This window comes from Talpa occidentalis, unplaced genomic scaffold, assembly GCF_014898055.3.
Source record: "Talpa occidentalis isolate TD23 unplaced genomic scaffold, MPIMG_talOcc4v2.1 talOcc4.6, whole genome shotgun sequence".
Lineage (NCBI taxonomy): Eukaryota > Metazoa > Chordata > Mammalia > Eulipotyphla > Talpidae > Talpa > Talpa occidentalis.
Genome location: NW_023604972.1, coordinates 69700210 through 69719117, shown reverse-complemented (window position 1 = coordinate 69719117; position 18908 = coordinate 69700210). Strand labels below are relative to the sequence as shown.

Sequence of the window (18908 nt, the reverse complement as noted above, 5' to 3'; positions counted from 1 at the left end):
AAATCATTAATCTTTACAAACATCACCTCTCAGGTTCACCTCACAGATTTTGTAGCCAGATGTCTACACCCGCCTGGAGGCTTTGGCAGGCTAATCTTGACCCCAGGAGTTTCACCAGGATCTCACCAAAAGCCACTGTGAAAAGGTGAGCCTGAAAGAATAAGCAGCCTCCTTCTCTTCCTACATCTCCTCACGGAGTTCCCGCCCAAGGCTCCTCAGGCCCGGCTCCGGAAGGAGAGGAGATCCGGGTAGCAAAAGGGTAGTTGGGAGAAAGCGCAGACACTGTGAAGCAAGGTCTGCCCGTGCCCTAACCATGCCGAGGGTCCTAACTCCAGCGACGCTGCCCCCCCAACCCCGGGTCACACAGGCCGTCCGGGGGCTTCCCTGCGCCCGCCAGCAGGCGGGCGGGCGCGGGGCGGGCGCAGCGGGCGGCGCGCGGTGATTGGGCGCCCGGGGGCCCGCCCCTGCTCCGGGCGCGTCGGGAGGGGCGGACCCAGCGCCCGCTCGGCTCTCGGGCTGCGGGCGCCCATTGACCCAGCTGCCGCTGCGCCGCCGCCGTCTCCTCCTGCTCGTGGCGGGCGGTGCAGAAGCGCCGAGTGGCGCTGGAGAACCGGCGCTTCCTCTCGCAGCTGCTGCCGCCATCTCCGCGTTCGCGGGGCGGGAAGGAGGAGGGGACTCGCGGCTGCAGCTGGAGCGGCTTCTCCCTGGGGACAGTCCTCTTCTCCGTCTCCTTTTCCTCCTCCGTGCGCCGCCGCTGCCGCCCGCCCCCTGCGCCCTCCTGGAGAAGCCCGGGTCCCGGAGAGGAGAGGAAGGGGCGGCGGGGGGTGGGGGTGGGGGGCGAGCCGGCTCAGGAACCCGCGCTGGAGGGAACTCCTGCCCGATCCGCGCGCCCCCACGCCCAGGGTGCACCCCAGTCTGGCCTCAGCGGCGGCGGCGACATCTGAAAAGGGCTCAGGCGGGGGAGGCGCCGCGGGGGCGGACCTGGCCATCCCGGCGCTAAGTTGTGGGGCCCGGCTCCTCCCGACCCGATTCCTTTCCCCTCGGCTCTTCCGACCCGGCTCAGCGCCGTCGGCGCCGTAGCCGCCGAACCTGCACCTCCTCGGCGAGGTGGACACGCCTGCCCTCGTCGAGAAAACTTTTCCTGCTGACTCGCTCGGGGCGGCGGTGGCAGGAAGTCGGGGCAGGGTTTCTCCGCCTGCCCCGCGCGCCCCGCCGGGTGCGGACGCTGAGCTCCAGATCAAGTTTGAGGGGCCCCTTCCGGGCGGCGCGGCGGGCCCGCCTCAGAAGGGCATCCCGGCCCCGGGGCGGGCGGCGGGCCGGCGCGGAGGCCGAGGGCGCGTGGCGGCGCCTGAGACGCGGTGCTGAGCGCGGCCGGGCCCGGCGCCCGCAGCCGAGAGCGCGGAGGGCGCGAGCCGGGAGCAGGGAGCCTCTGGCGGCCGTTTCCAGGAGTCCAGTCTGCCTCCTGCTCCGGGGGAGGACGGTGTCCTGTGCCCGAGTCTATCGAGGAAAAATGAAGTTAAGCCGCCAGTTCACCGTGTTCGGCAGCGCGATCTTCTGTGTTGTGATCTTCTCGCTCTACCTGATGCTGGACCGGGGTCACTTAGATTACCCCAAGAGCCCGCGCCGCGAGGGCTCCTTTCCTCAGGTAAGCGGCGCGGGAGCCGGGTCGTGGGGACCCACAGTTTCCCTCTGCTCGGTGACCTCCATGTCGTCGCGGCTCCGCGCCCGGGCGGACGAGGCCGAAGTGGAGGAGGGTCCGCCTGTCCTCCAGCCGGGGCTGCGCCGCGTGTGGACCGCGGCGGCTCTGACCCCGGGGCCTCCGCCTCCCCGGCGCGCCGAGTTGACAAAGTGCCGGCCGGCTGGCGGTGGCGGGATCCCTCCGGGAAGTGGCCATGTTCCGGCTCGCGCGCCCGGGCCTGCTGGGATGGGCCGGGGCACCTGCCGGCCGGCGGCCGGGCGCGGCGCGGGGCGCCCCCTCGCCGGCTCGGGGCCGGCGTTCGGCCGTGGGTGGCAGCTCGGACCCCTCAGGGTTAAGCTGCGGGAACCCCCCGCGCGCACCGAGTAGCGGAAATGGATCAACAGATCTGGGGGGTGCTTTCCTCCTCCCCCAGTGTCGGTTGGGAAATTAACCAAAGTTTATCGTGGTGCAGACCCTTTGGACGCGAATCTGTAAGGTTGATTTTAGTGGCGTCATTCTTAAGCTCCTCTGTGGGGTTTGTTTGCAGCGGAGGTGGGGATCCTCGTTGGAAGCGCGTGTTATACTCCGGCCGGAAGCTGAGGGGCGCTCAGTCCCACGCCCGCTGCTCAAATTGTCAGACGAATTGAGAAAACGACCCGTCTTAAGTCTAGTACTTAAAGTTACTAAAATAAGTAAATGAACACAGTTGCTCTATTGGGAAGGATACTGTGTCGTGTGTGCGATTTCGGTTTCAAGTAATTTGCGAATGAACCTACCCTTCAGAAATTTCGGTAACATTTCTGTAGTAGTAACCCCAGTAATGAATAAACCTGAAGATGTCAGGTTATTTTAAACTTTTTTTCCCTTAGTGGTAATTTAAATGACCTAAGGGTACCTCTGTCATTTATTCTTTTGATCGACTAGCACAGATGGTTTGAATTTAACTGAAACTGTAGACTTCCTGAATTATTATGAGAGTGGAAAATGACCCCCCTTGTGGATGTTATTGGCTATATAGAGCACTCAAAATAGTTTGCAGGTGAGAGGTATTAGAATTAAAAATTTTGTTGTGAACATTTTAAAAGCGTCTGCTTCTCTTAGGTATGATAAAATGTGGTAAGATAACTACCATGGGATAGCTTTAAATCTTGAGTTTAGAGTTTGTACAATGTTTGTTGATGAATTTGGAGAAAATAATTCAAAAGAAGGATAAACCCTCTGAAATCAGAGCAAGAGGAGGTATTCTGAGCCTGTTTAATATGTTGTATAATTTGGGGTTAAATATACTGTGATTCTTCCCTTCTCCCTTCCCCCCGCCCCCCCCCCAGTCATTACCCTCCTCCCATTTTCAGAATTTTTTTTTTCATTACAGGAAAAGTCATAGAAACCAATATATTTACTTGAATAATGTCCTCTGCCTTTGACTTGATGATCACTTGGAAGTGATTTATACTAACATTTGGGGTTAGGATTCTCTGCAGCCTTGGCATTTTATTATTTCTAATAGAGTGACTCATTCAGTTACTAGGAAATTTTAGGCAAAGTTAATTTCAGTGTTTTAATATCCATTCCTATTCCACATAAAGGGGCTGAACTTTTACTTAGTGTGCAGATCTCTTCAGGGAAAGTGACAGTGGCTGCTGGAAGAGAATACCCTGTTAGTATTCTGTTTTCAATGGAAGAGAAGAGGGTTTAGAAGGTGGAGCTATCTGTCTTTAAGGTTGCCTTTCTCAGATTTTTAGTACTGTATTTTTGATCCAGAAAGAAGGCAACCTTTAAAAGCTGATTTAATTTTGGAGAGCCACCAAATCTCCAAGCAGATGGACAGAATAAGGCTCTGTCAGCCCAATGTATGTGTCTTACATGATAAACTCAATTCCCATAGTCACCACCCAGTAGGTGAAGAAATTGAGACATGAAGAGATTAATTTTTCCAAAGCCACACAGATAAAGTTGAAATTTGAACAGGCAACTTTTGGAATATAGGCTCTCAGCCATTGTGCTATACACTGTGTCTTGATAATCTTTTACCTACTGTTTAGGCCCCAATTCTGATGTAGAAGACAATAAGTTGTGCTGTAGCGTAAGACTTCTTAAGAGGAACTTTTATTATGAGGCCCTCATGAATGTGCTCTTTTTTCTGAAACATTTAAATGCCTGGAATTTATACTTTTCCCAGAATTTAATTCATTTCACAGCTAAATATTATAACAAAAACTATCAGATAGCACAGTATCCAGCATTTGAATTGAATTATGTATTTTTTTTTGTTACTTTCCTTTCCAATGTAAGCCTTAATTTGATGCAAGCACCAAACGGCAAAAGTAGGTTGTAATATATTGGTTTGGTGAATTTAGGTACTGAGTTTTGATAGAACCAAGCTAATTAGTCACTCATTAAATTATTTTTGGTAGGATGATTTTTCTTGAAAGGGGTTTATTTTCTTTGAACTCTCCATTTTTGTTACTTTCAGTTAATATTAGAACCTTCAGTAAGGTATAGATCTATCTTGTAAGCAAGATAATGTTTTAAAACTGTCCTAAATTGAGAGTGATCTGTTTGTTATTCTGGCTTTCATTCTTTTTTTCTCTCACAAATCTGCTTTCTACTTGACCAGTGTCTGGAGAGGAACTGACCCCAGCTCAAGAACTTCAGTGTCTTTACACCTGGGGGGTAGTAGCTGCCTGCTTCTAACAAAAGTCTTTAGAAGGCTTCCCACCTGAGCTGCTGGATTCCTTTGAGGCCTGGAGGCAACGGGTGGCCTTATCTATTTTAACTTGTGTGTATACTTCAGAGCTAATCTCAGCTAGAAAAATTAATAAAGATTCCACTCTGAATTAGAGGCTAGCCTGTACTTACTGGCCTGAGGGTCTTTTGAGGTAACTTGTAAGATTTTAAGCATATGGAAAGGAGAAACATTGCTGTGAGGTCTTCTTGAAATTCTTCAACACTTACAAGTAGATTTTACAAGGTGCTTACTGTCAACCTTGTGTGTACTAAGATGCCTTATTAAAGTCTTAGTTTGGATTTGGGGATTTAAATTAATGAATCAGCTTTTGTATAACAAATCAATCCTTAAATAACTGATATGGCAGATGACCGCAGGGATTAATATTAACACTTGAAAGTCATTTCAGAGAGTGGGACTCTGATGTAAAATGTGAAAGTAAAGTTCAGACTTTATTTTTATGCTCAGATAGCATTTATCAAATGAGAAGTGAAAAATATATTTAAATAAGTATTTGATTGAAAGTCTTTGGAAGATGTGAATTTTTATACCTTTTGATTTTTTTTTAACTTTTATTGTAAAAATATAATGCACAGATAAAAATATGCTTAATATGTTTTAAAGAATCCAATGTTGATGGAAATAAAAGTTGACCTCAATTCCCCAGTTATTTTACTTGTATTTTTGCTTTCAGAAATTTCTGACTTTTACTTAAGAATGACATATGGGAAAAATAGGATATTCCACAATCCAGTATATCCTATTTATAAACTATAGCACTTGTTGCTGGAGTTTGTGTAGGTGTCTATGACTATCTCATTTCTTGGGGGTGTAATATTTGAGATCTTTAACTTTTCGGAAAGTGATGACACTTTGGACATTGTGGCAGTCAGGTACTTAGGAATGCAAGAACATGAGACTCTAGAGAGGGCGATCTTCTCCACTCCTTTTCACATCTAGTAATCCTGTAGAGATCCTGCCCAGCTTGTTTCACTAAGAACCCAGTTTTTTTCCTATTAGTCAATTGAGATATCACTCATCTGTTCTGAAGACTTACATTTATAATTTTTTTTAATTGAGTATGCTGTTCTCAGATCAACTCTGTTATCAGTGACTAAATACTTTTGTTTGGGAGGTGTAATTCTCTTTATTCACAGGAGTTCTCTTTGACCTTTGATAATTAGCATTAGGGAATATCTGTGTTGTGGGCAAAACATTGATGAAAATTACCACTTTTATTTGTTCCTACTCTGAGTCAGCCATTGCTTTTTGTGATGATCATTATAACTTTAGACTTCTTTGAAAGAATGGAATATGTTGAGGCTTTCCTAGAAGGAGCAATTAAGTAGCTGCTGTTGATCCCTGGTTTTCTCCTTAGCTAGTCGGGTCCAGCTGTTTTAGTTGTCCCTTCACTTCCATACAAATCTTTAATACAATGGGAGGCTATGCAACAGCTGGAATGTAATCTCTAGTTGCTGGATAGTGAAGGCCTCATGGGGTTTTTGACTTTTTAAGCTGTCAGCATCGGCTTTTATGTAGAATATGTGGAAAACTAAGGAGAGGATGAGGAACTCTAAAATAAATATTGCTTCTTTTCATAGTTGTCATTAATAGGTTGATCAGGAGAGGAAGTAGACCATTTTAGCTAAAATAGGTTTATGTTTCAGTTACAGATTTCAAACCAAACTGCTAATTTTAAGGTTGAAATCATGTTTCACTTCAAGCAAATTGGAGAGTTGATTATACTGAAATGGAGTTCAGACCTGGTACTGAGTATTGTTAAATCTGCTTGTGGCAGGAAGGAAGGAAATCATTTGATTTAGATGAACTTGGTCTCTTGAGGTCATAGCATAGCTTTTCTGTGAGATAGAGTATTTTTAAGGTAGTGTTATTTGCCCTTTAATGCAGACAAGTGCATAGTAGATATTCAGTTAAATATTTTGTTAAATTTGAAAAAATACTAACAGTGCTTTCTAAAGAAAAGATTAATGTTGAAGCATTTTAGCTTGACTGGCCATAGGCCAGGGTTGTCAAATCTCCTGGCTGTTGGTAGTTTGGACTGGGTAATTTTTGGTGTGGGGACATAGTAAACTATGCTGGACTTTGTTCTATGTATTATAGGATGTGTAGCAGTGTCCTTGATCTCTACACAGGATATGCCAGAAACACCTTTCTCCCTCCTTTTCTCTAGCTGCTGTAACCAAAAAAATGTCTCCAACCTTTGCTCAGTGTGCTCTTAGAGAAAAATCAGCCCCATTGTACTTATTCTTTATACCCATTGTACTTTGTTAGCATTTTGCATTTTGCACAAAAGACTAAATCTAATATTCAGAAGGTTAACTAACATTTTTTGATGATTGAAATGTATTCTTTCTTTGAATAGGTGAAATTTTAGGATTCTGAAGTGCAGTATATTATAGAAAATGCAAGGATAAGTTACGTTCATATGTCAGTTGAAAGAAAAAAGATTATTATAATGAAACTTAATTTTAAAAAATTGGATATACTCATTATTTTGAGAAATGCATTATGTTAAGTTGATAGTAAATAGATCTTTATTTTCTGCAAGCCGAATTTCAGTTTGGCAGTAGTCCAGATTTATTCTTCTTGCCTTTTACGATGAGAAAATAAGATATATTGACTAGTAATAACAATGTAAAATTCATACACAAAAAATAATTGGAGATGTCTGAAGTTTTCTTAGGCAAATTATTTACTTTCTTTAGTGTATTGCTTTGTTTTATGTCTGTTAATTCTGATTATTCTGTTTACTTATTGAGGTGAGGAGAAGCTGGGAAAGAAATTGAAAAGAAAGAAAGTGGATGGAGACTACCCTCCTCATCATTTTATTTTGTTCTAAAGATCATGCTTTGAGAAAGGTGATGGAGGGAGGGATAGGAAAAGAATGAGCTTCTAGGCAAAAATGCCCCTTCTTTACCTTTTGCCCCATGACCTCTGGCTTTGAACTGTGCCTAAGTCAGCTAACTGTGGGCCACATCCTGTGGACACCTGTTTTTGCTGAGTCACAAGCTGAGAATGGCTCTTAATGATTTTTAGATGGCTAAGTTTTATGACTTATTTCACTCATTTATCCAGTAATCATCTCTGACTGATTTCATTCTACCAGGGCAGAACTGAGTAGATAGATCAGCCAAAAATATCTGGTCCACAAAACCTAAGTTTTCTGACCCTTTACAGAAAGTTTGCCACTCCTTGATTTAAACTGTATTTTTCTATTAATTAATGATGGAGGTAAATAGTATGGTCAAGACTATTGAAGCAGAGGTGGAGTTATTAAAAACAAACAAAATACTTGTGTGCTGATTTTTTAGGCAAGCATTGGTCAAACTTAGCTTGTGTTTTAAGAATGTGATTTAAAACTAGTGTTATTTGTATATTTTATGGATTTCCAAGAAATTCTTCAGGGAACATCTATGCTAGAGCATGGACCTGCTTGATATATGTAATTTGTTTCCCATTTGTCATATAAGATTTCTCCCTACGGACTGTTCTGGGAATGGAAGGTTCTAAGCTATCTAAAACTGATCCATTGTCTCAAGATTGAAAACCATGACTTTATAATGCTTTGAATTTGCTATAATTCCCAGCCTGACCTGTTTGTTTTGGTTAGTACTGTGGAAGGACAACCTGGGCATGGGGTGGGTATTTTCTTCACAAACTGTAGGTGGACAACTACCAGGATGCCTGCAGGGGTATTGGAAGGCTACTCTACTTATCAGTGTGCAATTAATTCCTGTAAGTTTTGATTCTTCTTTACTAAAAGATTATTTGTGATTTTCTTCATTACCTGTGGTATAGGCCACCATCCCATTTGTGTTCTCAGAGATTTCAATATCATCATTCCTTGTAGTACATTTAGTCTTATCAGAGTTCATACAATATGTCTCATTGAGTGGTGATGCTATTTTTAAGTTTTTTTAATTTTTTAAATATATGCATATGTACAGTTTTTACATGTAAATGGATTTCTCATTGACTTCCTTTGCAGCTAGTCCCCTTTGGAAGTCAGAGAAATTTAAATGTTTTTACAAGGACATTGCAGGCTCCAAATGTGACCCCGGCCCCAGTGAACCTCACTGTCTTGAATCGGGAGTCTAGAGAAGTAGGGAATTTGGCAATGCTTTTTTCCTTTTAAGCCATGTTTCTTCTGGGACTGATAGATTTAGCTTTGTGGTGGGAAGTTGTCCTGAATCATTTTCAGAACTATATTCTACATAAAAAATGGCCTGAATTTGCATTTTTAGAATCGGGTGAAGTCTTTCTCCGAACAGTCATCAACACACCAGAAACGCCATGGTATGGAAAAGTCAGACATAGAATTTTAGTGTAAGAAGTCTTCCCAGGTTAGGTAACTTAGCCTATGGTATTTCAGATAAGGAAACCAGGACACATAAATTGGACTTAAGCAATTTGCCTTGGGTTCCATAAACAGTCATACCTTATCTGGGACCTGCAGTGGACTTGCTGGCCTATAATTCAGTGATCTTTATGTTGTACTATATCTGTACTACATCAGCATATATTTGATAACTTACTATCTCTAAGCACTATGTGAAGGTATGGAAAATATGGCAGACAATGTGTTACTTTGAAGGAGCTTTTAGTTATTTGAGGAGACACAGGTGCCATTTGTGACATAATTAGAGACAATTAAGTGTTACTTAATTGCTCATTGTAAGTGTTAAAAGAAGAATATTTATTGCTTGGCACATAGTAAATGCTCAATAATTATTTACCGATGATTTACTAATTATTACCAGTGAACCAAGATTTATGGAATGCCTGTTATATACCAGGAACAACTGTGGGTGCAGGAGCTAAAAATAAAATAAGAGTCTATGATAATTAGTTGATGTTCTTGATAGGAGGACAATGGCCTTAATGGGAATTCAGAAACAACTAAGTTCTGCTAAATGGCCTAGCTCAGAGGACTTGGTACAGAAGCCAGGATTTTGAAGGGAGAAAGAACATTACTCCTGTAAAGTGCATTGCCTATGAAGGAATCATTAAGGAGCCTGTACCATTAGGAAAGGTGAGGAGATTGGTTTGGTTTAGAGTCTTTGGTGCTTGTAGACTATTTGTGAAAACACGATTGGTAGTTTGGGATCAGATTGTGAATTGCCCTGAGTGCCCATCTGTGCAGTTTAGTTATATGGCAATGAATCATTCAAAGTTATTGAGTATATTATGAAACTGCTTGAGAAAAGTAGTGTTGGGAAATTAATTCCAGAAAAAATTTTAGACCTGGAATGGGAACGAAGAGAATATTCAATCTAGATTATTCTGGTAGCAGTGTGTAGGAAGACTCAGAAGCAGAAAGGCAACTGAGAATCTGTTTGAGGTAATACAGACATAAGGCAGTAAATCTCTGTACCAGTACTGAATTGGCTAGAATCAAGAGGAAGAGGAAAAATGTCCCCACATTTTGTAAAAAGTAGCATCAGGACTCTGTAACAGATTTAATAAAGGGTAATGATGGATGGCTTGTGTAAAAATATTTCTTCCACCTCTTTTCTTGGTGTGTTTGGAGACTATTTCCAGAAGGGGATAGTTTGAAAGATAAACTGATTTGGGAAGCCGAATGTTGTTTCATATATGGAACTAGCCAAGTGGGCTGGAGTGCCAGAGAGAGATCAGGGAGGGGAGATGCTGATTGGGGCAGCATCAGCATAGTGGGGAATGAATGAGCTCACTCTGACTGTGCTTTGTGAGAAGAGAGCAGAGAGCCAAGTACATTTTTATAGCCAAAAACTGTTCTTCTTATATTAAGATTATTGTGTAGCAGATGTTAATAAAATGAAGCAGCTTGCATTCAAATTGTCAGAAACCAGCTCATTGATCAGCATACCTAAGAAAAGATAAGACTATCATAAGGAAGGATTTCAAAGAAGCATTTCAGTAGAAAACTAAAAATGATGCTTCTCATTTTTGGCTCAAATTAATTCTGGGACTAAATTACTTTTTCTATGTTGTAAGAACCGAAAATAGATTTGTATGTGTGTGTGTGTGGCGGGAGAGAACTAGAGTGATATTTATTATCAGAAAGCAACATTCTAAATAGGGTTCACATAGCTCAGGGTTGTTCTAAAGATTAAACTGATTTCTGAGAATACTCTTTATACTGCTTGATCCTTTCCCATTGATTAGTGATTAATGGTCCACCCACTCCAACTGAAGACTTAAGAACTCCTACTGGAGATGCAAACTATTTCTTGTGACTTTTATTGAGAAGATCTAGATAATAATTAAAAAAAAAAAAGGTTTGAGAAGAACCCAAGAAATTAGTGTCTTCAAATCATATTTTCTAGCTGTTGGTTTGGTATTTGGAAGTTTGCTGTTATTTTTACTCTTACATATTATATTATGCTTTACTGTTGGACTTGAGTTCTGTGGCATTTGCCATACCTCACCTTGTCCTTGTAGATCAATTGGCTCAGATGGTTGTAAAGAAGGTTGGTAGCAAAGGATTTGTAAAAAATTTAGAATCTTTGGTGCTTTTAAAGAATATTTAGGAAATTGGAATTTATAATAATTTAGATGTGACTTGTCTAAATACCTGTCTAATGTCAGTAAGGAAGAGAAGGGAATTCAGGAATGCTTAGTTTAAGTAAGATTGTAGGCAGACTGATTGTCTACTTAATACAGCCCTGCCCTCAGAGGCTCCCCGAAAGTATTTCTATATGAAAAGCCATCTTAGACATGTCAATTGCATTTATTTTAAAAGGCTAACACTGTTTGGATTGATTTGCTTTTTCTGTTACTGATATTCTCCTTTTACATTAAAACTGTGTTTCTCAAAATAACATATGGAAAATAATAATGTTTATGGGATTTATATCAGTAGCTCCTAAGATACAATAAATATATGCTATTCAGCCATGGGGAATGAGTTTAAATAGTATAATTAGTGCATAATAATCCTTACGTGCAAAGACAGGTATATTTCAAAAAATATAAGACAGATTAATATCAAGACCAGCAGTCAATGATCAGATAACATGATTGCATGACCCTGAATACCTGGGTATTATTACAGCCAATGAATTTTCATACACATTCATGAATGGGATATGTGTTTGACCTATTATCTCAGAGTGTTATGTATTAGAATAGAAACATATTAAAAATACATTTTAGATGACTAATCTGTGGTTAAAAATTTTTTGCAAATAACAAAGAAGTGTTCTATAGAACAGTCTGGGAAGTACTGCATTAAAGAATTCTATTCTTGAACACTTAATAAACATGTTGCCTCTTAATTGCTGGAAATAGATCATTTGAAAGTGATAAAACTGCATTTTATGAAAATATTTTATAATCCAAATATTTGCCCTAATTGCAAGCCTTTTTCCCCTAATAGTCATTTTTAAAAAGTTAGATTTTTACAGAATCTTACTTTATAAGTAGCTTAGTGCCAAAATATTGCCTCAGCAAGTGGTGGTTTCTGTGCAACTGCATTGGGCTGGTATGTCCGGGGACTTATGGCTCTAATCTAAATACACATTGGAAACTCAGAGGGTGGAAATTCAGCTGTGTCTTTGCATCTAGAGAAAGTGCCAGCAAGCTGGCCACATTTTTGGAATTAGTTAAAAAGTGGGGAAAACTGGCATGGCCTTTTGTTATTCTGGGTCACGGCTGGAACTTCTTACTTTAATTGTGGCAGCCGCAGAGTTGTTGCCCAGGTACAGTTGCTAGTCCTTTGGGCCCTCTACCGGGAGCACATAGTGGTGGGTTTGGAATAGCCCCAACTCTTGTCTTCAGAGTCACTTGGCATTCTTGTCTCATGCCTGCATCGGAGTAGCCTCCAGACCATCACATATAGGTAGGTATGGAATTTATGAATTTTGTCAGGGCCTGTGTATTGGCCAGGTATTATGTAATTAACTACTCTGTGGTCACGTGTGAAGGTCATTTATTTCTTTGAAAAGACAAGTGGAAGTGCAAAGACAGTACTTACAAGTCCTGGGTTTAGAAAATAACACGAAAGGTCATGTAATTGTGGTTTGTGACTTGGTGGAGAGGTAGAGTTATATACATAACTGTGGCCACAGTCCCAGTTTACTTTCTTTTTTTGGCCTCAGCATTGCACATCTTGAGAAGTGGAGTGGTTACTTGTTATCTTGTCAAACCAAATGCCTTCCTGTTAAATGCCTGAGTTCTGACCAAATAGCAGGAATTTTCAGTGCAGTTTAATAGCTGCTGACTGACTTGGAACTATTGCAGTAACGTGCTACCCATGCTGGAAATACCTTTTACTGAATCCAAGTTCCTTTTTAGCTTTAATGCAGTGGTTCTTTCTTTTTTTTTTTTAATAATTTTTTAAAAAGATTTATTTATTTATGCATACAGGAGCTGGGGTACAGGCCAGAGTTGGGGGGTGGTGAGAGGATTCACCAGAGACAGAGTGGGGAACAGAACAGGCAGATTGACCGAAGTACACTGCTTAGTGGAGCAGCAGGTGGGTCAGGAGAGGTCTGCTGCCCCATGTGGGTTGCCCCCTGGCTGGCCGGCAGAGGCTGCAGACTGCTTCATAGGTTGCGTCTTAACCCCTTGCGCCACCAGGGAGACCCTAATATAGTGGTTCTTAACTGGGAATGTGTGAGAACCCCCTGGTGAACTTTTATGATTATAAAGGTTGGTTCTGTGCAATTTCTCTAGGTAATCTCATTTGTTCCCACTGCTTTAATTCATATTGATTCTGACCTCTCACATTTATATATTCTTTTGCGTTTCAGACTTGCATGTCTTTCTGATACCTGCATTGAACTATCTGATAGTTCCAGAATGGAACCTTTGCCCCTTTCTCTGAAACTTCCTCGGCCTTCCCTTGTTTTCCTAAGCCATCATTCTTCTGGTTGACCTAGCAAAAAAATGCCGTTTTTCTTCCTGCTTCTTTCTTTCCCAGTCCACTATCCTGACAGATCCTTTCACATTCTTCCCTCTCTGTTGCCCCAGGTCAAACTACATGGCATTTACCTGACAAACTTCCCACTGGTCTCACTCTGGCTCCAGGATAGCTTAAAACACTCTTTATTTATTGCCCCTCTCCCACCACATGTTTTTTTTTAAAGATTTTTTTTTTATGCCTAGAAGATCTGGCCTGCCCAGTTAGTTCTTCTATGCATTAATAAATAAGCCCTACAACTGTTCAAAATGAATCTGTTGGTGTTTTTTCTTTCCCTGAAAAAAATATTTTTATGAATAAAGTCTTTTCCTATCTCTTTATTCAAAGGTAGCTATATAGCATTGTCAGACCAAAATATGCCCCTAGGACCAGCTTATAAAGTCCCGTGGCTTCACTGTCCGTTGCTATCAGCTCTAAGGCTCACAGCTCTCCATCTCTTCTGGTGGGGATTTAGACAGACTTCACTTAGGTCTTCAAGTGTCAGAATATTTTACAAACTATTTATATAGGGCCAGCTGTCTGCAAAGTATATTATTTTAGTTTCATATTGGTGCTGTAATAAATCACAACAATTGGTAAACAAGAACAATCTTGCAGATTTGGTAGGCAAAAGTCTGAAATGGATCTTATTGGACTAAATCAAAATCAACATGTTGGCAGTGCTGTCTTTCTTATGAGCGCTCTAGGGAAGAATCAATGTCCTTGCCTTTTTCAGCTTCTAGAGGCTGGCTGTATTCCTTGGCTTCAGGCCCCCGGCCAGCTGAGCATCATTGTGACCTCCTCTTCTGGGATCATATCTCCTCTGGCTCTGACTCTCCTTCTTTCTCCTTATAAGGACCCACTGTTGCATTGAACCTACTGTTTGTATCTTTGCAGACAATTCCCCCACTTCAAAATCCTTAAGTTGATCTTATCAGCAAAGCCCCCTTTTCCATTGTAAGGTAACAGATTGACAGGTTCCAAGGATTAGGGATGAACATCACCAGTGGACCATTACTCCTCCACAGTAGACACTATTTAAAATGATTTCCGTATAGTAACCACCACATGGGATAGGCATTTACCCATTTTGTAGATGATGAAATTCAGGCATAGAAAGTTACATAAAATGCCTAAGTTTACACAGGCCTTATAGTAGAGTCATGAGTTAAATTTGACTGGGCTCTATTTTCATTTCCCGGAACTTGTTGAGAAATACCAGACATATAACATTATGTAAGTTTAAGGTGTATAAGTACTGATTTGTTACTCATAAATTACAAAAAAATTGCTACAATATGTAGGGTAAGGAAAAATATCAGGCTTTTCTGCTCTCCTGCCATCAGGATAGATGATGGATCCTTGCGGTCCTGAATGCATACCTGATGGCGGGCACCTGGAATAGGGTGTGGGCATAGGTTAGATGGGATTCACCTGGGCTATGGCTGTGCTTTTAAGGGCGGCCTCACAGGGACTACAGCAGAAGCAGAGAAGCAGCAGAAGCTGAGAAAGAAGCCGAAAGAGAAGCTGTAGGGTAAGGAAAAATGTCAGGCTTTTCTGCCCTCCCACCATCAGGATAGATGATGGAACCCTGTGATCCTGAATGCATGCCTGATGGCGGGCACCTGGAGTAGGGTGTGGGCATATGTAGATGGGATTCATCTGGGCTGAGACTGGGCTTTTAAGGTCAGCGTCACGGGGACGCCAGCAGAAGCCGAAAGAGAAGCCGATGAAGAAGCCAAGAAGCAGCAGAACAAACAGAAGAGCAGAGAAGCAGAGAGAAGGCCAGAGAGCCCAGATAGAGTGAGGACTTGCTGGGGGCTGGGAGGACTGCCAGCCTCCCGGCACCCCAGCACCCCTGCTTGCTGTGTACCGTTTAAATCCCAATAAAAAGTCTGCAAAAAACCACTGAGGACTCTGACTCCTCCTCTACCCGGTCTGCATGGGATCAGAAAACCTGCACTGTGCCTGTTCCTGCCCTTACAGAAGCCAAGAGAGAGAAGCAGAGAACGCCGGAGAGCCCAGATAGAGTGAAGATTTGCTGGGGACTGGGAGGACTGCCCGGCTCCCATTCCCCCAGTACCCCTGCCTGCTGTGCACCGGGTAAATTCCAAAAAAAGACCTGCAAAAACCACTGAGGGCTCTGACTCCTCCTTTACCCGGTCTGCTGGATCAGTAAACCTGCTCAGTGGTCCTTCCTGCCCCTCCACCATAGCTTTAGCTAACATCTTGATCATGCCACAGAACTGCATTTCTTTCTTGTGGTGAGAATGTTTAAGATTTACTGTCCTACCAGCTGCTAAGTATGTAATACCACAATATTAAACTTTAATCACTGTGTTGTGCTTTAGAGCCGCAGAAAATATTTGTATTATAACTGAAAGTTTGTACCCTTTGACCATTATCAGCCCATCTCCACTGACCTCTAAGCCCCTGATAACCAATACTCTAGTTTCTGTGAATTCAACTTTTTTAGATTTCACATATAAGTGATGTCATACAGTATGTATCTTTCTTTGTCTGACTTATTGTACTATTATGCCCTAAAAGTCTGTCCATGTTGTTAGAAATAGTAGGATTTCCTTTTTTTTTTTTTTAATGGCTGAGTAGTAGTCTAGTGTGTATGTGGTGTGTTTGCATGCATGCAAACATTCATTCCATATTTTTTGTATCCATTCATCAGTGGACACTTAGGTTGTTTTCATGTATTGGCTTTTGTGAATAATGCTGCAGTGAACATGGGATGCAGATTATCTCTTAAAGATTCAGTTTTCATTTCCTTTGCATACTCAGAAGTGGGATTGCTGGACCTTATAATATTCCAATTTAAAATTTTCAGGAATCTCCATATTGTTTTTCATAGTACTTCAACCAATTCAAATTTCCATCAGTAGCACACTTTGTATTTTTGATGACAGCCATTCTAATGGAGTGAGGTGCTAGCTAATTGGTTTTGATTTGCATTTCTCTGTTGGTCAGTAATGTTGACAATGTTTTCTGGTCAGTGATGTTGACAATGTTTTCTTGTACCCGTTGGTCATGTGTATTTTGTCTTTGGAAAAACATTCAGTTTATCTATCCATTTTTTATTTGTGTTGTTTAGCTTTTTTGCTATTGAGTTGTATGAGTTTTTTATAGCGTGGCTATTAACTGCTTATCAGATACATGATTTGCAGATATGTTCCACATATTCTTTAGGTTGACCTTTTCATTTTGTTGATGTTTCTTTTGTTGTACAGAAGCATTTTAGTTTGATGTAGTTCCACTTGTGGTTTTTTGCTTTTCCTCCATGTACTTTTGGTGTCAGAACCAAAAAAAAAAAAAAAAAAAAATTTCATTCCCAAGACTAATGTCAAGGAGATTTTTCCTTATATTTTTTTCCGGGCATTTTATAGTTTTTGTTTTTCAGGGCTTTAGTTGTTTTCAAGTTGATTTTTGTGGGGGTCTAATTCCATCTTCCGGTGATTATCTAGTTTTCCCAATGCCATTTATCGAAGAGGATATCTTTTCCCCATTGAGTATTTTTGGCACCTTTGTCAAACATTAGTTGATTGTATATGTAATGATTTATTTCTGAACTCTTAAATCTTTTGTATTGGTGTCTAATTTTATGCCAGTCCTATACTGTTTGGTTACTACAATTTTTTTTTTTTTTAAGATTTATTTATTTATTTATACAAGCACTGGGCACAGTCAGAAGCGTGAGAGGGTGAGAGAATTCACCAGAGCGGGGAGCAGAGCAGGCAGAAGGACCGAAGTACACTCCTGAGGGGAGCAGTGGGCAGCAGGAGTGGTCTGCGCGCCATGTGGAACCCTCCTCCAGTGGCCAGGGAGCAGCCGGTGATCGTACAGGCGCTGCAGAGGCTGTGGGCAGCTTCGCAATCCAGTGCTCAACCGCTGCGCCACTGGGAAGGCCCTGGTTACTACAATTTTGTAATACAGTCTGAAATCAGAAAATGTGATGTCTTCAGCTTTGTTATTCTTTCTTTTGATTGCTTTGTATTTTGGGGTCTTTTGTGATTCTACATAAATTTTAGGATTATTCTGTTTCTGTCAAAAATGCAATTGTAATTTTGACAGTAATGGCATTAAATCCATTAATGTGTTTGTGTAATATGGACATTTAAAAAGTATTAATTCTTCTACTGCCTGAACATGGAATATCTTTCCTTTTTTTTTTTTTTTTTTTGCCCTCAGTGTGTGTTTGCTTTTTTTTCTTTCACCCATCAGTTTTGCAGTTTTCAGTGTTACAGATCTTTCACTTCCTTGGCTAAATTTATGGTAACTCTTTTTGTTGTTATTATGAATGGGACTATTTTCTTTCCTTTTAGATATTTTGTGGTTAGTGTTTAGAAATACAACTGATTTCTGTACATTGATTTTGTATCCTGCAACTTTACTAAATTTATTGATTATGATAACAGTTTTTTGGTGTAGTCTTTAAAGATTTTCTGTGTATGAGAACATATCTGCAAAGGCAGTTTTACTTCTTCCTTTCATATGTGAATGCCTGTTGTGTCTTTTTCATGCTTAATTTCTCTGACTGGGACTTCTAGCGCTATGTTCAATAGGAGTGCTGAGAGTGGGCTCCCAGTCTTGTTCTTGATCTTAAATGAAAAGCTTTCAACTTTTCACCTTTTAATATGATATTAGCTGTGGACTTGTTATATATGGCCTTTTTTATCTTTACTCAATCATACCAGCTTTGTTTGTTCGATGATAGACTCCAAGTCCAGAAAAATTTTGAGGTGTTGAAATGATATGCTGAATTTAACAAAGTTAAATTTAGAGGGGAAAATTGCAAACATGCAAGATGATGTGTGTGCATGCATGCGCGTGCGTGCGCACATACACACACTCACTCTGAATGCTGCCATTAGTTTATTATATTTATTCTACAGTTCTGTTAACTAGAAATTTAATTTTGTTAGTTTTTATATATCTATAATGGTAGGAAGGGTTCCAGATTTGTCTTGGAGTTCTTTTCCAACCTCCATTCATACTTATGAAATGGGACAAGCCTGCCCCATTGGTGCTCACCCAGTTGTTAGTTCCTCACCCATGCGCTTATTATGACTGCAGGATGCAGCTCAAAAGCAGGCACATTAGGTAACAACAATAATAGAATTTATTTACATAAAGAGTGAGAAAAGGGAGAGTGGTGGGGGTTAGGAGGGAGGAGAAGAGAGAGAGGTTTTTGGCCAGTATGTGGCCAGATGCCATCTCTACCCTGATAGCTAGCAGAAACCGGGGTTCAAGCTGAAGCCAAATGTGGCAAGCTGGTGTCTTCTCTATTGATAGCCCTACATGCCAGGTTTATAATTGCCCACATACCAGCAATTTCACTGCCAAAGCTCTGGTGATTTAACTGTGAAAGCTCCAGTGGTTTAACTGCCAAAACTCTAACTCCATCCCTATTTCCCATGAACTCACCACTCATTATGTCATGGGGTGGAGTCTGTAAAGCTCCAACTTCTACCAAGTAATTAGCTGAGAGCACAACCCACTGCCTTGGAAGTTGCTCCTTATTGTTCCTCTTACACCCACATCTTGTGACAATCATAGGCCATTTAGCCATGGCTACAGATGGTAGTAGA

General features: G+C 41.5%; 1 protein-coding gene across 2 annotated transcripts in view; it reads left to right on the top strand.

Annotated features, from left to right (window-relative positions):
- The first annotated feature begins 1386 nt into the window (after window positions 1–1386).
- The window catches only part of MAN2A1 (mannosidase alpha class 2A member 1), a 193169-nt gene continuing 175647 nt past the window's right edge, over window positions 1387–18908 (top strand). Inside the window, exon 1 of one of the 2 annotated variants that reach the window (XM_037529504.2) lies at window positions 1387–1645. In XM_037529504.2, coding sequence (XP_037385401.1) covers window positions 1511–1645 — 135 coding nt within the window. In that variant the 5' untranslated portion in view covers window positions 1387–1510. Of the gene's footprint in view, window positions 1646–2055; window positions 2170–18908 lie in introns of those variants that run through there. The other variant, XM_054688088.1, reaches the window with a different exon arrangement.